Source organism: Salvelinus fontinalis, chromosome 28, assembly GCF_029448725.1.
Source record: "Salvelinus fontinalis isolate EN_2023a chromosome 28, ASM2944872v1, whole genome shotgun sequence".
NCBI classification, from domain to species: domain Eukaryota; kingdom Metazoa; phylum Chordata; class Actinopteri; order Salmoniformes; family Salmonidae; genus Salvelinus; species Salvelinus fontinalis.
The window spans coordinates 43,657,590-43,679,935 of NC_074692.1; the positions used below are offsets into that span (position 1 = coordinate 43,657,590).

At 43.9% G+C, this 22,346-nt stretch overlaps 1 protein-coding gene across 1 annotated transcript in view; it reads right to left on the reverse strand.

Annotated features, from left to right (window-relative positions):
- LOC129826759 (anthrax toxin receptor 2-like) overlaps positions 1-22,346 on the reverse strand; it is a 141,030-nt gene that overhangs the window by 111,613 nt on the left and 7,071 nt on the right. Inside the window, exons 2-7 of the mRNA XM_055887817.1 lie at positions 20,689-20,760; positions 17,050-17,121; positions 16,718-16,799; positions 13,639-13,743; positions 13,243-13,392; positions 2,839-2,899 (exon numbers count right to left, since the gene is read on the reverse strand). Of these exons, the coding sequence (XP_055743792.1) occupies positions 2,839-2,899; positions 13,243-13,392; positions 13,639-13,743; positions 16,718-16,799; positions 17,050-17,121; positions 20,689-20,760 (542 nt within the window). The remainder of the gene's footprint in view (positions 1-2,838; positions 2,900-13,242; positions 13,393-13,638; positions 13,744-16,717; positions 16,800-17,049; positions 17,122-20,688; positions 20,761-22,346) is intronic.

Consider the following 22,346-nt stretch of genomic DNA (forward strand, 5'->3'; position numbering starts at 1 on the left):
CAACAACAATACACACAACAACAACTATACACACAACAACAACAACACACAACAACAACAATACACACAACAACAACAATACACACAACAACAACTATACACACAACAACAACAACAATACACACAACAACAACAACTATACACACAACAACAAAAATACACACAACAACAACAACAACAATACACACAACAACAACAACAATACACACACAACAACAACAACAACAACACACACAACAACAACAACTATACACACAACAACAACAACAATACACACACAACAACAACAATACACACAACAACAACAACTATACACACAACAACAACAATACACACAACAACAACAACTATACACACAACAACAACAATACACACAACAACAACAACTATACACACAACAACAACAACAATACACACAACAACAACAACAACTATACACACAACAACAACAACAATACACACAACAACAACACACACAACAACAACTATACACACAACAACAGCTATACACACATCAACAACAACAAAAATACACACAACAACATCAACAACAATACACACAACAACAACTATACACACAACAATAACAACAACAATACACACAACAACAACAATACACACAACAACAACAACAACTATATACACAACAACAACAACAATACACACAACAACAACAACAACTATACACACAACAACAACAACAACAACAACAACTATACACACAGCAACAACAACAATACACACAACAACAACAACTATACACACAACAACAACAACAATACACACAACAACAACTATACACACAACAACAACTATACACACAACAACAACAACAATACACACAACAACAACAACAACTATACACACAACAACAACAACAATACACACAACAACAACAACAACTATACACAACAACAACAACTATACACACAACAACAACAACAATACACACAACAACAACTATACACACAACAACAACAACAATACACACAACAACAACAACAACTATACACACAACAACAACTATACACACAACAACAACAACAATACACACAACAACAACAACAACTATACACACAACAACAACTATACACACAACAACAACAACAACAATACACACAACAACAACAACAATACACACAACAACAACAACAACTATAAACACAACAACAACTATACACACAACAACAACAATACACACAACAACAACTATACACACAACAACAACTATACACACAACAACAACTATACACACAACAACAACAACAACTATACACACAACAACAACAATACACACAACAACAACAATACACACAACAACAACTATACACACAACAACAAAAATACACACAACAACAACAACAACAATACACACAACAACAACTATACACACAACAACAACAACAACAACTATACACACAACAACAACAACAATACACACAACAACAACAACAATACACACAACAACAACTATACACACAACAACAACAATACACACAACAACAACAACAACAATACACACAACAACAACAACAACAATACACACAACAACAACTATACACACAACAACAACAACTATATACACAACAACAACTATACACACAACAACAACAACAATACACACAACAACAACAACAATACACACAACAACAACAACTATACACACAACAACAACAACAACAATACACACAACAACAACAACAACAATACACACAACAACAACTATACACACAACAACAACAACTATATACACAACAACAACAACAACAACTATACACACAACAACAACTATATACACAACAACAACAACAATACACACAACAACAACAACAACAATACACACAACAACAACAACAACAATACACACAACAACAACTATACACAACAACAACAACTATATACACAACAACAACAACTATATACACAACAACAACAACTATATACACAACAACAACAACTATATACACAACAACAACAACTATATACACAACAACAACAACAATACACACAACAACAACTATACACACAACAACAACAACTATATACACAACAACAACAACTATATACACAACAACAACAATACACACAACAACAACTATATACACAACAACAACAACTATATACACAACAACAACAACTATATACACAACAACAACAACTATATACACAACAACAACTATACACACAACAACAACAACAATACACACAACAACAACAACAATACACACACAACAACAACTATACACACAACAACAACAACTATATACACAACAACAACAACAACTATACACACAACAACAACAACAACTATACACACAACAACAACAACAACTATACACACAACAACAACAACAACTATACACACAACAACAACAACAATACACACACAACAACAACTATACACACAACAACAACAACTATACACACAACAACAACAATACACACAACTACAACAACAATACACACACAACAACAACTATACACACAACAACAACAACTATATACACAACAACAACAACAACAACTATACACAACAACAACAACAACTATACACACAACAACAACAACAACTATACACACAACAACAACAACTATACACACAACAACAACAACTATACACACAACAACAACAACAACTATACACACAACAACAACTATACACACAACAACAACAACTATATACACAACAACAACAATACACACAACAACAACAACAACTATACACACAACAACAACAATACACACAACAACAACAACTATATACACAACAACAACAATACACACAACAACAACAACAACTATACACACAACTACAACAACAACTATACACACACTCACCGTTAACGCAGACACTGGACGGCTCTACTGTCAGGATCTCTGTGCAGGACTGCTTTAATATCTGCAGAACGGAACGACAACACACACACACAGACACACAGACACAGACACAGACACACACACACACACACACACACACACACACACACACACACACACACACACACACACACACACACAGACACAGACACACACACACACACAGAATGGATACGGCAGCATTAGTCAGATGCATAATAGATATATCACAGTTGTTATCAGACTGTGTCGACGTGTGGAGGACAGATTAGACTGTAACACCTTAGAAATGTCTCCTGTTCGATCTGCTGAACCGACTGCTTTAGACGGGGAGAGAGGAGAAGGGAGGGAAAGCTATGTGGGGGAGAGAGGAGAAGGGAGGGAAAGCTATGTGGGGGAGAGAGAAGAAGGGAGGGAAAGCTATGTGGGGGGGAGAGGAGAAGGGAGGGAAGCTATGTGGGGGAGAGAGGAGAAGGGAGGGAAAGCTATGTGGGGGAGAGAGGAGAAGGGAGGGAAAGCTATGTGGGGGAGAGAGGAGAAGGGAGGGAAGCTATGTGGGGGAGAGAGGAGAAGGGAGGGAAAGCTATGTGGGGGAGAGAGGAGAAGGGAGGGAAGCTATGTGGGGGAGAGAGGAGAAGGGAGGGAAAGCTATGTGGGGGAGAGAGGAGAAGGGAGGGAAGCTATGTGGGGGAGAGAGAAGAAGGGAGGGAAAGCTATGTGGGGGAGAGAGGAGAAGGGAGGGAAGCTATGTGGGGGAGAGAGGAGAAGGGAGGGAAGCTATGTGGGGGAGAGAGGAGAAGAGAGGGAAGCTATGTGGGGGAGAGAGGAGAAGAGAGGGGAGCTATGTGGGGGAGAGAGGAGAAGGGAGGGAAAGCTATGTGGGGGAGAGAGGAGAAGAGAGGGAAGCTATGTGGGGGAGAGAGGAGAAGGGAGGGAAAGCTATGTGGGGGAGAGAGAAGAAGGGAGGGAAGCTATGTGGGGGAGAGAGGAGAAGGGAGGGAAGCTATGTGGGGGAGAGAGGAGACGGGAGGGGAAGCTATGTGAGGGAGAGAGGAGAAGGGAGGGGAAGCTATGTGGGGGAGAGAGAGGTAGAAGAGAGGGGAAGCTATGTGGGAGAGAGAGGAGATGGGATGGGAAGCTATGTGGGGGAGAGAGGAGAAGGGAGGGGAAGCTATGTGGGGAAGAGAGGAGAAGGGAGGGGAAGCTATGTGGGAGAGAGAGAGGAGAAGAGAGGGGAAGCTATGTGGGAGAGAGAGAGGAGAAGAGAGAGAGATATGTAAGGGAGGAGAGAGGAGAAGAGAGAGAGAGCTATGTGGGGGATGACTGGGGGAGAGAGAGGGTGCTATGCGGAGGGAGAACGGGGGAGACAGAGAGATGAGGGAGCTATGTAAACCTTTATGGGGAAATTATACCAGACCATTACATTCCTCCGTTCTATTAAAAACCCTGAGGCGGCATTATCATATAAAAAGGCCTTCTATGTGAGCCGACTGTCATGCCGCCGCATTATCTCCTGCTACGCCAATAAATCAACAAAGGACAAACTATGCAAATCCACCGTACACAATCGGTAAAAAAAAAGGAGCATATTAACGGCAAATATATGGCACTTGGACCCCTTCGTGGACGTCGTCACGGAAACTTCAATCTGAAGTGGAGAGAGCAGTTACCAGGGCCTTATTAAATATGACAGTCTGATTTGGAACCTTTAAAGCTACAATCTGTGATTTTTACTATTTCAGAAATATGACAGCCCCGCCACCTGAATTTGTCATACAGATAAAGGATGGGGGGGGGGGGGGGGGGGGGGGGTATAAACCCCTGGTAGATTCACACAGTCCTCTAGATATACGGACTGGCAGTCAGTCATCATGAATTTAAAAAAGGACCATTGTACAGATTCCCAGATCGTACCTTTAAGTGAATATAGGTGGAGATGTGTAGAGCCCTTCAGTCATCAGGGTCCCATCATGTGATTACTGTTAGTACGTTGTGTACGCACCAAACTAACTTCATGGTGAATCTTATCGCTGGCGGCAGCGCTATATGTCCAGCGGGGTGCGTCCACAAATATTAGTTTTGCTATTTCTCACAGCGGTTATTATGAGCGCATAATGGCTGGCGGTGGCGTGAAAGAGGATGGGGTTTTGATGACTAAACAAGTTGTAGGTTTTGACGAGAGGGCGTGGTCACTCACTGGCCAATCAAGGCGTTCCATGGGTTAATAATACTGCATGTGTTTGTCTCAAGTTCTGTAGGTTATTAATGGTCTTTGCATTGTCATGATTATTGATGAGATGGTTCACTCCACTACACTGCTGTTCATTGATTATTGATTACCATTACCATTAGTATCGATCTATTTATCCTGCTACTGGTCACTATTACTCCTGTTTACATGTATATATTAGTATCTATCTATTTATCCTGCTACTGGTCACTATTCCTCCTGTTTACATGTATATATTAGTATCTATCTATTTATCCTGCTACTGGTCACTATTCCTCCTGTTTACATGTATATATTAGTATCTATCTATTTATCCTGCTACTGGTCACTATTCCTCCTGTTTACATGTATATATTACTATCTATCTATTTATCCTGCTGCTGGTCACTATGCCTCCTGTTTACATGTATATATTAGTATCTATCTATTTATCCTGCTACTGGTCACTATTACTCCTGTTTACATGTATATATTAGTATCTATCTATTTATCCTGCTGCTGGTCACTATGCCTCCTGTTTACATGTATATATTAGTAACTATCTATTTATCATTTTACTGGTCACTATTCCTCCCGTTTACATGTATATATTACTATCTATCTATTTATCTTGCTACTGGTCACTAGTACTCCTGTTTACATGTATATATTACCACTATTATATTACCATAAGTACTCAGCCCTGTTTACATGTACAGTTGAAGTCGGAAGTTACATACACCTTAGCCAAATACATTTAAACTCAGTTTTTCACAATTCCTGAGATTTAATCCTAGTAAAAATTCCCTGTCTTAGGTCAGTTAGGATCACCACTTTATTTTAAGAATGTGAAATGTCAGAATAATAGCATAGAGAATGATTTATTTCAGCTTTTATTTCTTTCATCACATTCCCAGTGTGTCAGAAGTTTACATACACTCAAAGTATTGCTTTTAAATTGTTTAACTTGGGTCAAATGTGCCGGGTAGCCTTCCACAAGCTTCCCACAATAAGTTGGGAGAATTTTGGCCCATTCCTCCTGACAGAGCTGGTGTAACTGAGTCAAGTTTGTAGGCCTCCTTGCTCGCACACGCTTTTTCAGTTCTGCCCACACATTTTCTATAGGATTGAGGTCGGGGCTTTGTGATGGCCACTCCAATACCTTGACTTTGTCCTTAAGCCATTTTGCTACAACTTTGGAAGTATGCTTGGGGTCATTGTCCATTTGGAAGACCCATTTGCAACCAAGCTTTAACTTCCTGACTGATGTCTTGAGATGTTGCTTCAATATATCCATATAATTTTCCTACCTCATGATGCCATCTATTTTGTGAAGTGCACCAGTCCCTCCTGCAGCAAAGCACGCCCAGAACATGATGCTGCCACCCCCGTGCTTCACGGTTGGGATGGAGTTCTTCGGATTGCAACCTCCCTCTTTTCCTCCAAACATAACGATGGTCATTATGGCCAAACAATTATATTTTGGTTTCATCAGACCAGAGGACATTTCTCTTTAAAAAGTACGATCTTTGTCCCCATGTGCAGTTGCAAACCATAGTCTGGCTTTTTTATGGCGGTTTTGGAGCAGTGGCTTGCTGAGTAGCCTTTCAGGTTATGTCGATATAGGACTCGTTTTACTGTGGATATAGATACTTTTGTACCTGTTTCCTCCAGCATCTTCAAAAGGTCCTTCGCTGTTGTTCTGGGATTGATTTGCACTTTTCGCACCAAAGTACGTTCATCTCTAGGAGACAGAACGCGTCTCCTTCCTGAGCGGTATGACGGCTGCGTGGTCCCATGCTGTTTATACTTGCGTACTATTGTTTGAACAGATGAATGTGGTACCTTCAGGCGTTTGGAAATTGCTCCCAAGGATGAATTAGACTTGTGGAGGTGTACAGTTTTTTTTCTGAGGTCTTGGCTGATTTCTTTTGATTTTCCCATGATGTCAAGCAAAGAGGCAATGAGTTTGAAGGTAGGCCTTGAAATACATCCACAGGTACACCTCCAATTGACTCAAATTATGTCAATTAGCCTATCAGAAGCTTCTAAAACCATGATATCATTTTCTGGAATTTTCAAAGCTGTTTAAAGGCACAGTCAACTTAGTGTATGAAAACTTCAGACCCACTGGAATTGTGATACAGTGAATTATAAGTGAAATAATCTGTCTGTAAACAATTGTTGGAAAATTGACTTGTGTCATGCACAAAGTAGATGTCCTAACAGACATGCCTAAACTATAGTTTGTTAACTAGAAATTCGTTGCTCCTGTACAGCAGGAGCAACGAGGCCTGCTAGCTAGTACAGCAGGAGCAACGAGGCCTGCTAGTACAGCAGCAGCAACGAGGCCTGCTAATACAGCAGGAGCAACGAGGCCTGCTAATACAGCAGGAGCAACGAGGCCTGCTAGTACAGCAGGAGCAACGAGGCCTGCTAGTACAGCAGGAGCAACGAGGCCTGCTAGCTAGTACAGCAGGAGCAACGAGGCCTGCTAGTACAGCAGGAGCAACGAGGCCTGCTAGTACAGCAGGAGCAACGAGGCCTGCTAGCTAGTACAGCAGGAGCAACGAGGCCTGCTAGTACAGCACGAGCAACGAGGCCTGCTAATACAGCAGGAGCAACGAGGCCTGCTAATACAGCAGGAGCAACGAGGCCTGCTAGTACAGCAGGAGCAACGAGGCCTGCTAGTACAGCAGGAGCAACGAGGCCTGCTAGTACAGCAGGAGCAACGAGGCCTGCTAGTAGAACAGGAGCAACGAGGCCTGCTAGTACAGCAGGAGCAACGAGGCCTGCTAGTAGAACAGGAGCAACGAGGCCTGCTAGTAGAACAGGAGCAACGAGGCCTGCTAGTAGAACAGGAGCAACGAGGCCTGCTAGTAGAACAGGAGCAACGAGGCCTGCTAGTAGAACAGGAGCAACGAGGCCTGCTAGTACAGCAGGAGCAACGAGGCCTGCTAGTACAGCAGGAGCAACGAGGCCTGCTAGTACAGCAGGAGCAACGAGGCCTGCTAGTACAGCAGGAGCAACGAGGCCTGCTAGTAGAACAGGAGCAACGAGGCCTGCTAGTAGAACAGGAGCAACGAGGCCTGCTAGTAGAACAGGAGCAACGAGGCCTGCTAGTACAACAGGAGCAACGAGGCCTGCTAGTACAGCAGGAGCAACGAGGCCTGCTAGTACAGCAGCGTCCAACATTACATATCAACGGAGAGAATGCTCTGTGATTCATTTTGACTCTAAACAATCTTTCAGCTGATCAATGCTTTGCAGCTCTGCGGATATGAGGAGTTGCATGGGAGAATGTCCCGCCCACTACCGTCCTTCAATAGTGGTTGAATATTTCCTCTCTCTGAGAAGAATGACTAGTGTCACGCTGAGGCCAATGTTATACTGTCAGGCTGTTCCACGACCATGTTGGAGGAACCAGACACAGCACTGAGGAGACATGACCATGTTGGAGGAAACAGACACAGCACTGAGGAGACACGACCATGTTGGAGGAAACAGACACAGCACTGAGGAGACACGGCCATGTTGGAGGAAACAGACACAGCACTGGGGAGACACGGCCATGTTGGAGGAAACAGACACAGCACTGAGGAGACACGACCATGTTGGAGGAACCAGACACAGCACTCAGGAGACACGGCCATGTTGGAGGAAACAGACACAGCACTGAGGAGACACGGCCATGTTGGAGGAAACAGACACAGCAGTGAGGAGACACGACCATGTTGGAGGAAACAGACACAGCACTGAGGAGACACGACCATGTTGGAGGAAACAGACACAGCAGTGAGGAGACACGACCATGTTGGAGGAAACAGACACAGCAGTGAGGAGACACGACCATGTTGGAGGAAACAGACACAGCAGTGAGGAGACACGACCATGTTGGAGGAAACAGACACAGCAGTGAGGAGACACGACCATGTTGGAGGAACCAGACACAGCACTGAGACACGACCATGTTGGAGGAAACAGACACAGCACTGAGGAGACACGGCCATGTTGGAGGAAACAGACACAGCACTGAGGAGACACGACCATGTTGGAGGAAACAGACACAGCACTGGGGAGACACGGCCATGTTGGAGGAAACAGACACAACACTGAGGAGACACGACCATGTTGGAGGAAACAGACACAGCACTGAGGAGACACGACCATGTTGGAGGAAACAGACGAGGCACTGAGGAGATACGACCATGTTGGAGGAAACAGACACAGCACTGAGGAGACACGACCATGTTGGAGGAACCAGACACAGCACTGAGGAGACACGGCCATGTTGGAGGAAACAGACACAGCACTGAGGAGACACGACCATGTTGGAGGAAACAGACACAGCACTGAGGAGACACGACCATGTTGGAGGAAACAGACACAGCAGTGAGGAGACACGACCATGTTGGAGGAAACAGACACAGCACTGAGGAGACACGGCCATGTTGGAGGAAACAGACACAGCACTGAGGAGACACGACCATGTTGGAGGAAACAGACACAGCACTGAGGAGACACGACCATGTTGGAGGAAACAGACACAGCACTGAGGAGACACGACCATGTTGGAGGAAACAGACACAGCACTGAGGAGACACGACCATGTTGGAGGAAACAGACACAGCACTGAGGAGACATGACCATGTTGGAGGAAACAGACACAGCACTGAGGAGACACGACCATGTTGGAGGAAACAGACACAGCAGTGAGGAGACACGACCATGTTGGAGGAAACAGAAACAGCACTGAGGAGACACGGCCATGTTGGAGGAAACAGACACAGCACTGAGGAGACACGGCCATGTTGGAGGAAACAGACACAGCACTGATGAGACACGACCATGTTGGAGGAAACAGACACAGCACTGAGTAGACACGACCATGTTGGAGGAAACAGACACAGCACTGAGTAGACACGACCATGTTGGAGGAAACAGACACAGCACTGAGGAGACACGGCCATGTTGGAGGAAACAGACACAGCACTGAGGAGACACGGCCATGTTGGAGGAAACAGGCACAGCACTGAGGAGACACGGCCATGTTGGAGGAAACAGACACAGCACTGGGGAGACACGGCCATGTTGGAGGGAAACAGACACAGCACTGAGAAGACACGACCATGTTGGAGGAAACAGACACAGCACTGAGGAGACACGACCATGTTGGAGGAAACAGACACAGCACTGAGGAGACACGACCATGTTGGAGGAACCAGACACAGCACTGAGGAGACACGGCCATGTTGGAGGAAACAGACACAGCACTGAGGAGACACGACCATGTTGGAGGAAACAGACACAGCACTGAGGAGACACGGCCATGTTGGAGGAAACAGACACAGCACTGAGGAGACACGGCCATGTTGGAGGAAACAGACACAGCACTGAGGAGACACGACCATGTTGGAGGAAACAGACACAGCACTGAGGAGACACGACCATGTTGGAGGAACCAGACGCAGCACTGAGGAGACACGGCCATGTTGGAGGAAACAGACGCAGCACTGAGGAGACACGGCCATGTTGGAGGAAACAGACGCAGCACTGAGGAGACACGGCCATGTTGGAGGAAACAGACACAGCACTGAGGAGACACGACCATGTTGGAGGAAACAGACACAGCACTGAGGAGACACGACCATGTTGGAGGAAACAGACACAGCACTGAGGAGACACGACCATGTTGGAGGAAACAGACACAGCACTGAGGAGACACGACCATGTTGGAGGAAACAGACACAGCACTGAGGAGACACGACCATGTTGGAGGAAACAGACACAGCACTGAGGAGACACGGCCATGTTGGAGGAAACAGACACAGCACTGAGGAGACACGACCATGTTGGAGGAAACAGACACAGCACTGAGGAGACACGACCATGTTGGAGGAAACAGACACAGCACTGAGGAGACACGACCATGTTGGAGGAAACAGACACAGCACTGAGGAGACACGACCATGTTGGAGGAAACAGACACAGCACTGAGGAGACACGACCATGTTGGAGGAAACAGACACAGCACTGAGGAGACACGACCATGTTGGAGGAAACAGACGAGGCACTGAGGAGATACGACCATGTTGGAGGAAACAGACACAGCACTGAGGAGACACGACCATGTTGGAGGAACCAGACATAGCACTGAGGAGACACGGCCATGTTGGAGGAAACAGACACAGCACTGAGGAGACACGACCATGTTGGAGGAAACAGACACAGCACTGAGGAGACACGACCATGTTGGAGGAAACAGACACAGCAGTGAGGAGACACGACCATGTTGGAGGAAACAGACACAGCACTGAGGAGACACGGCCATGTTGGAGGAAACAGACACAGCACTGAGGAGACACGACCATGTTGGAGGAAACAGACACAGCACTGAGGAGACACGACCATGTTGGAGGAAACAGACACAGCACTGAGGAGACACGACCATGTTGGAGGAAACAGACACAGCACTGAGGAGACACGACCATGTTGGAGGAAACAGACACAGCACTGAGGAGACATGACCATGTTGGAGGAAACAGACACAGCACTGAGGAGACACGACCATGTTGGAGGAAACAGACACAGCAGTGAGGAGACACGACCATGTTGGAGGAAACAGACACAGCACTGAGGAGACACGGCCATGTTGGAGGAAACAGACACAGCACTGAGGAGACACGGCCATGTTGGAGGAAACAGACACAGCACTGAGGAGACACGACCATGTTGGAGGAAACAGACACAGCACTGAGTAGACACGACCATGTTGGAGGAAACAGACACAGCACTGAGTAGACACGACCATGTTGGAGGAAACAGACACAGCACTGAGGAGACACGGCCATGTTGGAGGAAACAGACACAGCACTGAGGAGACACGGCCATGTTGGAGGAAACAGGCACAGCACTGAGGAGACACGGCCATGTTGGAGGAAACAGACACAGCACTGGGGAGACACGGCCATGTTGGAGGGAAACAGACACAGCACTGAGAAGACACGACCATGTTGGAGGAAACAGACACAGCACTGAGGAGACACGACCATGTTGGAGGAAACAGACACAGCACTGAGGAGACACGACCATGTTGGAGGAACCAGACACAGCACTGAGGAGACACGGCCATGTTGGAGGAAACAGACACAGCACTGAGGAGACACGACCATGTTGGAGGAAACAGACACAGCACTGAGGAGACACGGCCATGTTGGAGGAAACAGACACAGCACTGAGGAGACACGGCCATGTTGGAGGAAACAGACACAGCACTGAGGAGACACGACCATGTTGGAGGAAACAGACACAGCACTGAGGAGACACGACCATGTTGGAGGAACCAGACGCAGCACTGAGGAGACACGGCCATGTTGGAGGAAACAGACGCAGCACTGAGGAGACACGGCCATGTTGGAGGAAACAGACGCAGCACTGAGGAGACACGGCCATGTTGGAGGAAACAGACACAGCACTGAGGAGACACGACCATGTTGGAGGAAACAGACACAGCACTGAGGAGACACGACCATGTTGGAGGAAACAGACACAGCACTGAGGAGACACGACCATGTTGGAGGAAACAGACACAGCACTGAGGAGACACGACCATGTTGGAGGAAACAGACACAGCACTGAGGAGACACGACCATGTTGGAGGAAACAGACACAGCACTGAGGAGACACGGCCATGTTGGAGGAAACAGACACAGCACTGAGGAGACACGACCATGTTGGAGGAAACAGACACAGCACTGAGGAGACACGACCATGTTGGAGGAAACAGACACAGCACTGAGGAGACACGACCATGTTGGAGGAAACAGACACAGCACTGAGGAGACACGACCATGTTGGAGGAAACAGACACAGCACTGAGGAGACACGACCATGTTGGAGGAAACAGACACAGCACTGAGGAGACACGACCATGTTGGAGGAAACAGACACAGCACTGAGGAGACACGACCATGTTGGAGGAAACAGATGAACAAGCACTTCTTTCCAAGGGCTCTTTCCATGCACCTCAATATGAACGTCTGTCTCTTCAAGCAAAAGTAACTTCCATAAAAAGGTTATCAAATAACTCTAAAATAATTGACTTTGAATCAGAACCCTTAATGTACATTTCTAGCAAATAAATGAACAAAAAAATAAACAAAACAATACAAACTTACTGAATTTACGATGCCTTTGAGTGCATGGAAGCCATCTTTGACAGGGAACACTTGATCTTTGGTGTCAGCCACCTCGGCTAGCTGTTGCTCGTCAAAGTCTTTGATACCAACACAGTACACACGAGCACCGTAGGTCCTCGCAATGTTGGCCTGCATTAGAGAAGAATACGAATAACTTTAACTTTAAAACAATAAGTAACACTCTGCATTTGGATATTAATGGCCAGTCTCTCTAATCCAGATTATGTTGAGTCATGGACTAAAAAGATGCTCCATTGAGCATTGGTTTTTAGTCCAACGCCATGTTTAATCAGTGTGTCTGGGGGGGGGGGGAAGAATTTTGAACTAACAAACGTAAAAATGTAAAGGTAATTTTTTTAATAAATTCAAGCTCACCTCTTCAACTGTTAATTGATGTATGAAGACTTCTAGCTTTCCGTCTGTCAGAGCTATGATGATGCTGGAGGACTTGGTGGTTTGGGCTTTGATTTGATAGTTTGCCTTTTGGTTCAAACACAAAGAGGTATGAATAAACAGAGATATGTGATTATGAATGAATAAGAACAAACTGTACATGGATGGGGTCAATTTAATTTAAAATCAGTCAATTTAGCCAGGAAGTTAACAGAAATTCCAACTCTGATTTCAGTTTTCCTCAATGCTCCATGCTTTCAAAGGGGTGGCAGGTAGTCTAGTGGTTAGAGCGTTGGGCCAATAACCCGAAAGGTTGCTAGATAAATCCCCGCGCTGACAAGGTCAAAATCTGTCGTTCTTCCCATGAACAAGGCAGTTAACCGACTGTTCCTAGGCCGACATTGTAAATATGAATTTGTTCTTAACTTCTTTCAGCTAGGGGGCAGAATTTTTATGTTTGGAAAAATAACGTTGCCAAGGTAAACGGACTATTTCTCAGGTCCAGATGCTAGAATATGCATATAATTGACAGATTAGGTTAGAAAACACTCTAAAGTTTCCAAAACTGTCAAAATATTGTCTGTGAGTATAACAGAACTGATTTTGCAGGCGAAAACCTGAGGAAATCCAACCCGGAAGTACCTTTTATTTGGAAAAATCCCTGTTCCGTTGCCTGCCCATCCTCCATTTAAAGAGGTATCAACCAGATTCATTTTCCAATGGCTTCCTCAGGCTGTGACCAGGCTTTATACATAGTTTCAAGCTTTTATTTTGAAAAATTTGCGAGATTTTTCAAAACGCATCAGGTGTCCTTTGATTAGTTCCTGCGCGCGAGAGATGAAACTCGACATTTTCTTTCTCTGTAGTATTGAATAGTTTACCGTCTGGTTGAAATATTATCGATTATGTATGTTAAAAACAACCTGAGGATTGATTATAAAAAACGTTTGACATGCTTCTACAAACATTACGGATACTATTTGGAATTTTCGTCTGCCTTTCAGGACCGCCACGAGCCTGTGGTTTTCTGAACATAACGCGCAAACCAAATGGCCGTTTTTGGTTATAAAACTAATCTTTATCGAACAAAAATAACATTTATTGTGTAACTGGGAATTGACCCCAACGTTGTACAGTATGTCTGCAGAATAGCAAATTCAGACCTAACCGTTTAATATTCCCTTTATACTGCTCTTTATGGCGGTTAAGAGTGTTGAGCCAGCAACCGAAAGGTCACTGGTTTCAATCCCCCAGCCGTCAAGGTAGAAAAATCTGCCATTCAGCCCTTGATCAAGGCAGTTAATCCCCAACAACAACTGTTCCCCGGACGTTGATTAATGAAGTCCCCAGCACCACTCTGATTCAGTAGTGTAACTGACTGCGTATCTCCTTTCACTCTGGTCTATAGTAGTGTACTATATAGGGAATAGGGCTCTGGTCAACAGTAGTGCACTATATAGTGAATAGGGCTCTGGTCAACAGTAGTGCACTATATAGGGAAGAGGGCTCTGGTCTAAAGTAGTGTACTATATAGGGAATAGGGCTCTGGTCTAAAGTAGTGTACTATATAGGGAATAGGGTGCCATTTGGGACTCAGACGATGAGTTAGAAGTTGTTATTTAGGTCACTTGGAGGCATCTGAATTGCTCCCTATCTAAACAGTGTTTAGTGCCAAACTGATAAAACACACCAATGCCTAGCGGACAAGTAAAGACAAGGCTAGCACAGTATCTACCTGTTACAAGCATAACATGGGGGATATTCTGTCCAGTAGGTGAAGGTGAAGTCGTTTTCAAATGTGGTCAGGTCATTAGTAGAGTGGTTTTGACTGGTTAGGTTTGGTTAGGTTTAGAGTAGGTTTAGGTTTAGGGTTAGGTTTAGAGTAGGTTTAGGGTTAGGTTTAGAGTAGGTTTAGGGTTAGGGTTAGGTTTAGAGTAGGTTTAGGTTTAGGGTTAGGTTTAGAGTAGGTTTAGGTTTAGGGTTAGGTTTAGAGTAGGTTTAGGTTTAGGGTTAGGTTTAGAGTAGGTTTAGGGTTAGGTTTAGAGTAGGTTTAGGGTTAGGTTTAGAGTAGGTTTAGGTTTAGGTTTAGAGTAGGTTTCGGGTTAGGTTTAGAGTAGGTTTCGGGTTAGGTTTAGAGTAGGTTTAGGTTTAGGGTTAGGTTTAGAGTAGGTTTAGGGTTAGGTTTAGAGTAGGTTTAGGGTTAGGTTTAGAGTAGGTTTAGGTTTAGGGTTAGGTTTAGAGTAGGTTTAGAGTTAGGTTTAGAGTAGGTTTAGGGTTAGGTTTAGAGTAGGTTTAGGGTTAGGTTTAGAGTAGGTTTAGGTTTAGGGTTAGGTTTAGAGTAGGTTTAGGGTTAGGTTTAGAGTAGGTTTAGGGTTAGGGTTAGGTTTAGAGTAGGTTTAGGTTTAGGGTTAGGTTTAGAGTAGGTTTAGGGTTAGGGTTAGGTTTAGAGTAGGTTTAGGTTTAGGGTTAGGTTTAGAGTAGGTTTAGGGTTAGGGTTAGGTTTAGAGTAGGTTTAGGTTTAGGGTTAGGTTTAGAGTAGGTTTAGGTTTAGGGTTAGGTTTAGAGTAGGTTTAGGGTTAGGTTTAGAGTAGGTTTCGGGTTAGGTTTAGAGTAGGTTTAGGCTTAGGTTTAGAGTAGGTTTAGGGTTAGGTTTAGAGTAGGTTTAGGGTTAGGTTTAGAGTAGGTTTAGGTTTAGGGTTAGGTTTAGAGTAGGTTTAGGGTTAGGTTTAGAGTAGGTTTAGGGTTAGGGTTAGGTTTAGAGTAGGTTTAGGGTTAGGTTTAGAGTAGGTTTAGGTTTAGGGTTAGGTTTAGAGTAGGTTTAGGGTTAGGTTTAGAGTAGGTTTAGGTTTAGGGTTAGGTTTAGAGTAGGTTTAGGTTTAGGTTTAGAGTAGGTTTAGGGTTAGGTTTAGAGTAGGTTTAGGGTTGAGTTAAGAGTAGGTTTAGGGTTAGGTTTAGGGTTAGGTTTAGAGTAGATTTAGGGTAAGGGATAGTGGATATTTAGTGTAACATCTATAAAGCATCTACTGGAGACTATCCAATGTAGGTGTTACCCATACTGCACCTCTTTAATTCCTTCATGCATGTAGGTTTCCCCTGCTGGCTTCACCTCCCTCAGTCTCTCCAGGCCTTCCTGGATTTCATATCTTCAAACAAAAAGACATCAATTCACTATCCAACATGTTCTGGTACAGTGGATGTGTTTACAATTGGATACATATATAAATAGCCATTGGGGACTGTCATGACTAAACTACAATTAAATGAGTCAGTTTTAAAACCTGCCAGGAATACACTAATGCTTTAGCACTTGTTATAGCAATAACATGTACTACGATCCTTTATAATGTGTTACTACAAGGTGTAATGTCATTATGAATAGGAGGAATATAATACCTGTCTCCAGTGAGAGGTAACATCACTTTGGCTGAAGACGAGAACACTATAAAGGAAACCCTCATGCTGGGGCTGGAATGAAACAAAACAGTAGTGGACAAAACATTAAGAACACCTGCTCTTTCAATGACACAGACTGACCAGGTAAATCCTGGTGAAAGCTACTATCCCTTATTGATGTCACTTGTTAAATCCACTCCAATCAGTTTAGATGACGGGGAGGAGACAGGTTAAAAACCTCCTAAGGATCTCCACAGATCGGTGTCCCACCCACGGGATGGTTGAGCTAACGTAGGCTAATGCGATTAGCATGAGGTTGTAAGTAAAAATAACATTTCCAAGGACAGAAACACATCTGATATTGGCAGAAAGCTTTAATTCTTGTTAATCTAACTGCACTGTCCAATTTACAGTAGCCATTACAGTGAAAGAATGCCATGCTATTCTTTCACTGTTTCCAACCGCTAAATAAAGTCCAAAGAAGAAGAAGAAGAGTGAAGGAGAGATTACTAGAAACGAAATCGGTTTACCCTTTTATCTGTGGATTGTCAGAGGATCTTGTGCATTTCAGGTAAAATAACAACCCAATGTTTATATCCCAGGACAAATGAGCTAGCAACATCAAGGTAGCTAGCTAAATAGCCATAAATGTTTGCTTTTTGACCTGTCCCCAAATTAATATAGTTGGTTCAGAGTTTGTTTTTGATATTTCAACCTGTGTGTCATAATCACGTCTGGTGAGGGTGGACAAAATCAACATGCACGCGAGCGATCTGGTCAGCATGTAAGTTTAAAGACATTACTTCAGATGTGCAATGTGACGAACAGAAAACTACCAACAAATGTTACATGGTATACAAGATACCAATACACTAGTTTGTGTCTAATTTGAGTATGTGACTTAAGGGAGGATATGCTGTTCTCCTGTGGAAGGAGGAAGTGATGAGAGACAGGAAACAGGTTGTCATGGCAATGATACATCAATACACACACACACACAGCTAATCTCAGCCTGTCACAGCTAGGCTCAGCCAGTCTCAGCCAATCTCAGCCAGTCTCAGCCTGTCGTAGCTAGTCTTAACTAGTCTCTGCTTGTCTCAGCTAGTCTCAGCCAGTCTCAGCTAGTCTCAGCCAGCCTCAGCCAGTCTCAACCAGTCTCAGCAAGTCTCAGCCAGTCTCAACCAGTCTCAGCTAGTCTCAGCCAGTCTCATCCAGTCTCAGCCAGTCTCAACCAGTCTCAGCTAGTCTCAGCAAGTTCTCCCCCACAGCACATAGCATCTTTACGCCACGCGGCCATATCTGGCAAGGAAATACAGCAGCCATATAGATCACGTACTTTCTGAAGAAGTATTTTTGGAACATGACTGAGTAGTTTGTTTGAGGACATTGAGAATGTATTCTAGTCGTAACTGAGAAATGTCAAACAATTTGTATCAGTTCTAACTTTAGACAGGTGATGGATTGGCTAGAATCACATCTGAACTATACAGATATTATTGATCATATATATCTAGACTAACATCTCAGGCTAGACTGAAATATAAGCCTGTCATTTCAATGAAAACCTTCTCCAGTTTTCTCTTCCAACCAACACTGAATAAATCAAGAGCTTGCTCGCAATGCCAGACTGGGAGAAATCCGGAGAAAGGGAAGAAAAAAAAGAGAGAAATCTCTCCAGTCTGCATGCTCCACATGGCAGAACAGAAGTGTTCTTGGTAAAGGAGCATTGTATAGCAGATTGTCCTCGCCTCTCAGTGTTCTTTTGCCTTACTGTACATTCCCTGCCTTCCTGCCTCTCCCTGGCCCAATACGTGCAGACCGCCTGAGTTCAAATACTATTTGAAATCCTTTCATTCATTTCAAAATGCTTTATCTGTGCTTGACTAAGCACGCCTGACTTAATGAACCAATAGCATAGTCCCAAAACTGTAAGCATCCGCCCATCTGGCGCTCTAGGCAGGCTAGAGCAAACGCTGAAAATATTTGAAACATATCAAATACTACCCGAACCCAGGTCTTCTGGCCCATTCTGCGATCAGGAGGAGGGATAGATATCTATGTGTGGATCTGGTCCACCCCGGTTACAAATGGCCATTCTCACAGCCCAGAAGACTGATCCTCACTCCCACCCACTCACACCTGGCCCATTTGCTATTTTCTTTAACAAACCGTTTCTTCATTTATGTTTGGCTGGGTCGATACCGTCTGGACTGGCACATAACATTTAGTCAACCGCCGTTGTTACGCAATCCAAAAAAAAAAATCACCCTGCAATCAGAGCCACCGTATAAACGTGTGGCTAGGCGGCGTTTGCCACAGCACTTTTCAATCAGGTGTGGTGTCATGTGACTTTTGATTTAGTTTAGCAAAATATATTGACGCAAAGCGTTAAAAATAGTGGCAAAGTACCGTTTTTTTTTTTTACGATTTGCCTCACGATTTGTGAACTCGCACCATTTCTCTGTCCTTCACATCCGAGTGCTACTGCAGGCTCTGTGCATCTCTTGACCAATCAGATTCACAGAAATCGCAGGTTGTGCGGGCCCGGGCACAACGCACAAAGCTCAGAGGCGATCTCCCCTTTCCTCTGTTATTTATTTAGCAAGCATGATAACACATCACTCCCGACAGACACAATCAAAAACAATCTCCATAAATGTAGCAGCCTATACACCTAACCAGTAGAGATCTGACATGCTGGACTGCATGGAAACAAGATTATATTTCAGTCTGATAAACTGTAAACTACTAACAACATCAGGCTGCCTAGTCTAGCCCAGAGGTTCTCAACGGGTTTTGCCTCGGTACCGGAATTAAACCAGTTCGTCTCAGTCGCGACTCACTATTTGCGTTGCGAAAAGAATCGGCAAAATACAGTATGGAAAACTATTTTTAATGCTATTTGACAAGTGAACAACATTCCCATTGAAATTTTGCCAACATTCTTGATGAAGAATGTTAATAAACTCACTCGTTTGCTTAATATAAGCAATTTGAAATGATTTATACTTTTACTTTTGATAATTAAGTATATTTTAGCAATTACATTTACTTTTGATACTTAAGTATATTTAAAACCAAATACTTTTTTTGACTTTTTACTCAAGTAGTATTTTACTGGGTGACTTTCAACTTTTACGTTTACTTCATTTTCTACTAAAGTTATCTTTACTTTTACTGAAGTATGAAAACTGGGTACTTTTTCCACCTCTGTCTAGAAGATATAAGAAAGCTGAGGATTTATTTTATACTTTTTCTTTTACACATATTAGGCACAGAACTACCTCCATACTTCCATTCATTTATTTAAACCGGTAACGTTCACACGAGTCCTCTGCCTACAATTCAATTTGGTTGACTGATCCTGTTGTTCCACTATAATAGTTGGTAAATATACAAGGCTGTATCGGTTTAATGGACTGGGATGAATTGGATTCGTGTTTTAGCTGGACAAAAGTCAGTTATAATAATATCTACTGTTTATATTGTAAAACAAAACGTGTCCAAGGGCCTCAGGTTCCATTTTAACAAACATTTATCCAAACTACAGTCCAGCGGTGTCCCTTTTCCCAGAGTTCAGTTCATTTGTCTAACATACATTTACCATGTTTGGGGGGGGGGGGGGGGGGGGGTGCTCACCTCACAAATCGGTCTGTAAGGTTCTTCACGAAGGCATAAATTTCACCCCAGTCGTTAGAAACACTTCCCGACCTGCAACAGAGAAAACACAGGTAATATAAACAATTTACAGTCTGTGAAGAGTGAATAGATGTGAACCCAGCAGGAATCAAACCCACGACCCTGGTGTTGTTAGCTTACCAACTGAGTCACAAAGGACTACATGTGGACCTACAGCTGATTTGCTGACTACAGTGGTGATAGTTCTGGTTGATGTACTGATAACACAAAGAGCCTTCTGCAGTGCATCAAAACACAGGTTTAACATTGAAGTGTGCTGCTGACTGAGCATAACATGAGTCAGCTGCATCTGTTCGAGACCAATGATTTAAGATTTTATATATATATATATATATATTTTTTTTTATATATATATACTGTATATATATATATATATACATTTTTTATATACTGTATATATATATTTATTTTAAAAAATTATATACTGTATATATATATTTATTTAAAAAAATATATATACTGTATATATATATTTATTTTTTATATACTGTATATATATATTTATTTAAAAAAAAATATATACTGTATATAAATATTTATTTTTTTATATACTGTATATACACTGCTCAAAAAAATAAAGGGAACACTTAAACAACACAATGTAACTCCAAGTCAATCACACTTCTGTGAAATCAAACTGTCCACTTAGGAAGCAACACTGATTGACAATAAATTTCACATGCTGTTGTGCAAATGGAATAGACAAAAGGTGGAAATTATAGGCAATTAGCAAGACACCCCCAATAAAGGAGTGGTTCTGCAGGTGGTGACCACAGACCACTTCTCAGTTCCTATGCTTCCTAGCTGATGTTTTGGTCACTTTTGAATGCTGGCGGTGCTTTCACTCTAGTGGTAGCATGAGACGGAGTCTACAACCCACACAAGTGGCTCAGGTAGTGCAGCTCATCCAGGATGGCACATCAATGCGAGCTGTGGCAAGAAGGTTTGCTGTGTCTGTCAGCGTAGTGTCCAGAGCATGGAGGCGCTACCAGGAGACAGGCCAGTACATCAGGAGATGTGGAGGAGGCCGTAGGAGGGCAACAACCCAGCAGCAGGACCGCTACCTCCGCCTTTGTGCAAGGAGGAGCAGGAGGAGCACTGCCAGAGCCCTGCAAAATGACCTCCAGCAGGCCACAAATGTGCATGTGTCTGCTCACACGGTCAGAAACAGACTCCATGAGGGTGGTAATGAGGGCCCAACGTCCACAGGTGGGGGTTGTGCTTACAGCCCAACACCGTGCAGGACGTTTGGCATTTGCCAGAGAACACCAAGATTGGCAAATTCGCCACTGGCGCCCTGTGCTCTTCACAGATGAAAGCAGGTTCACACTGAGCACATGTGACAGACGTGACAGAGTCTGGAGACGCCGTGGAGAACGTTCTGCTGCCTGCAACATCCTCCAGCATGACCGGTTTGGCGGTGGGTCAGTCATGGTGTGTGGTGGTATTTCTTTGGGGGGCCGCACAGCCCTCCATGTGCTCGCCAGAGGTAGCCTGACTGCCATTAGGTACCGAGATGAGATCCTCAGACTCCTTGTGAGACCATATGCTGGTGCGGTTGGCCCTGGGTTCCTCCTAATGCAAGACAATGCTAGACC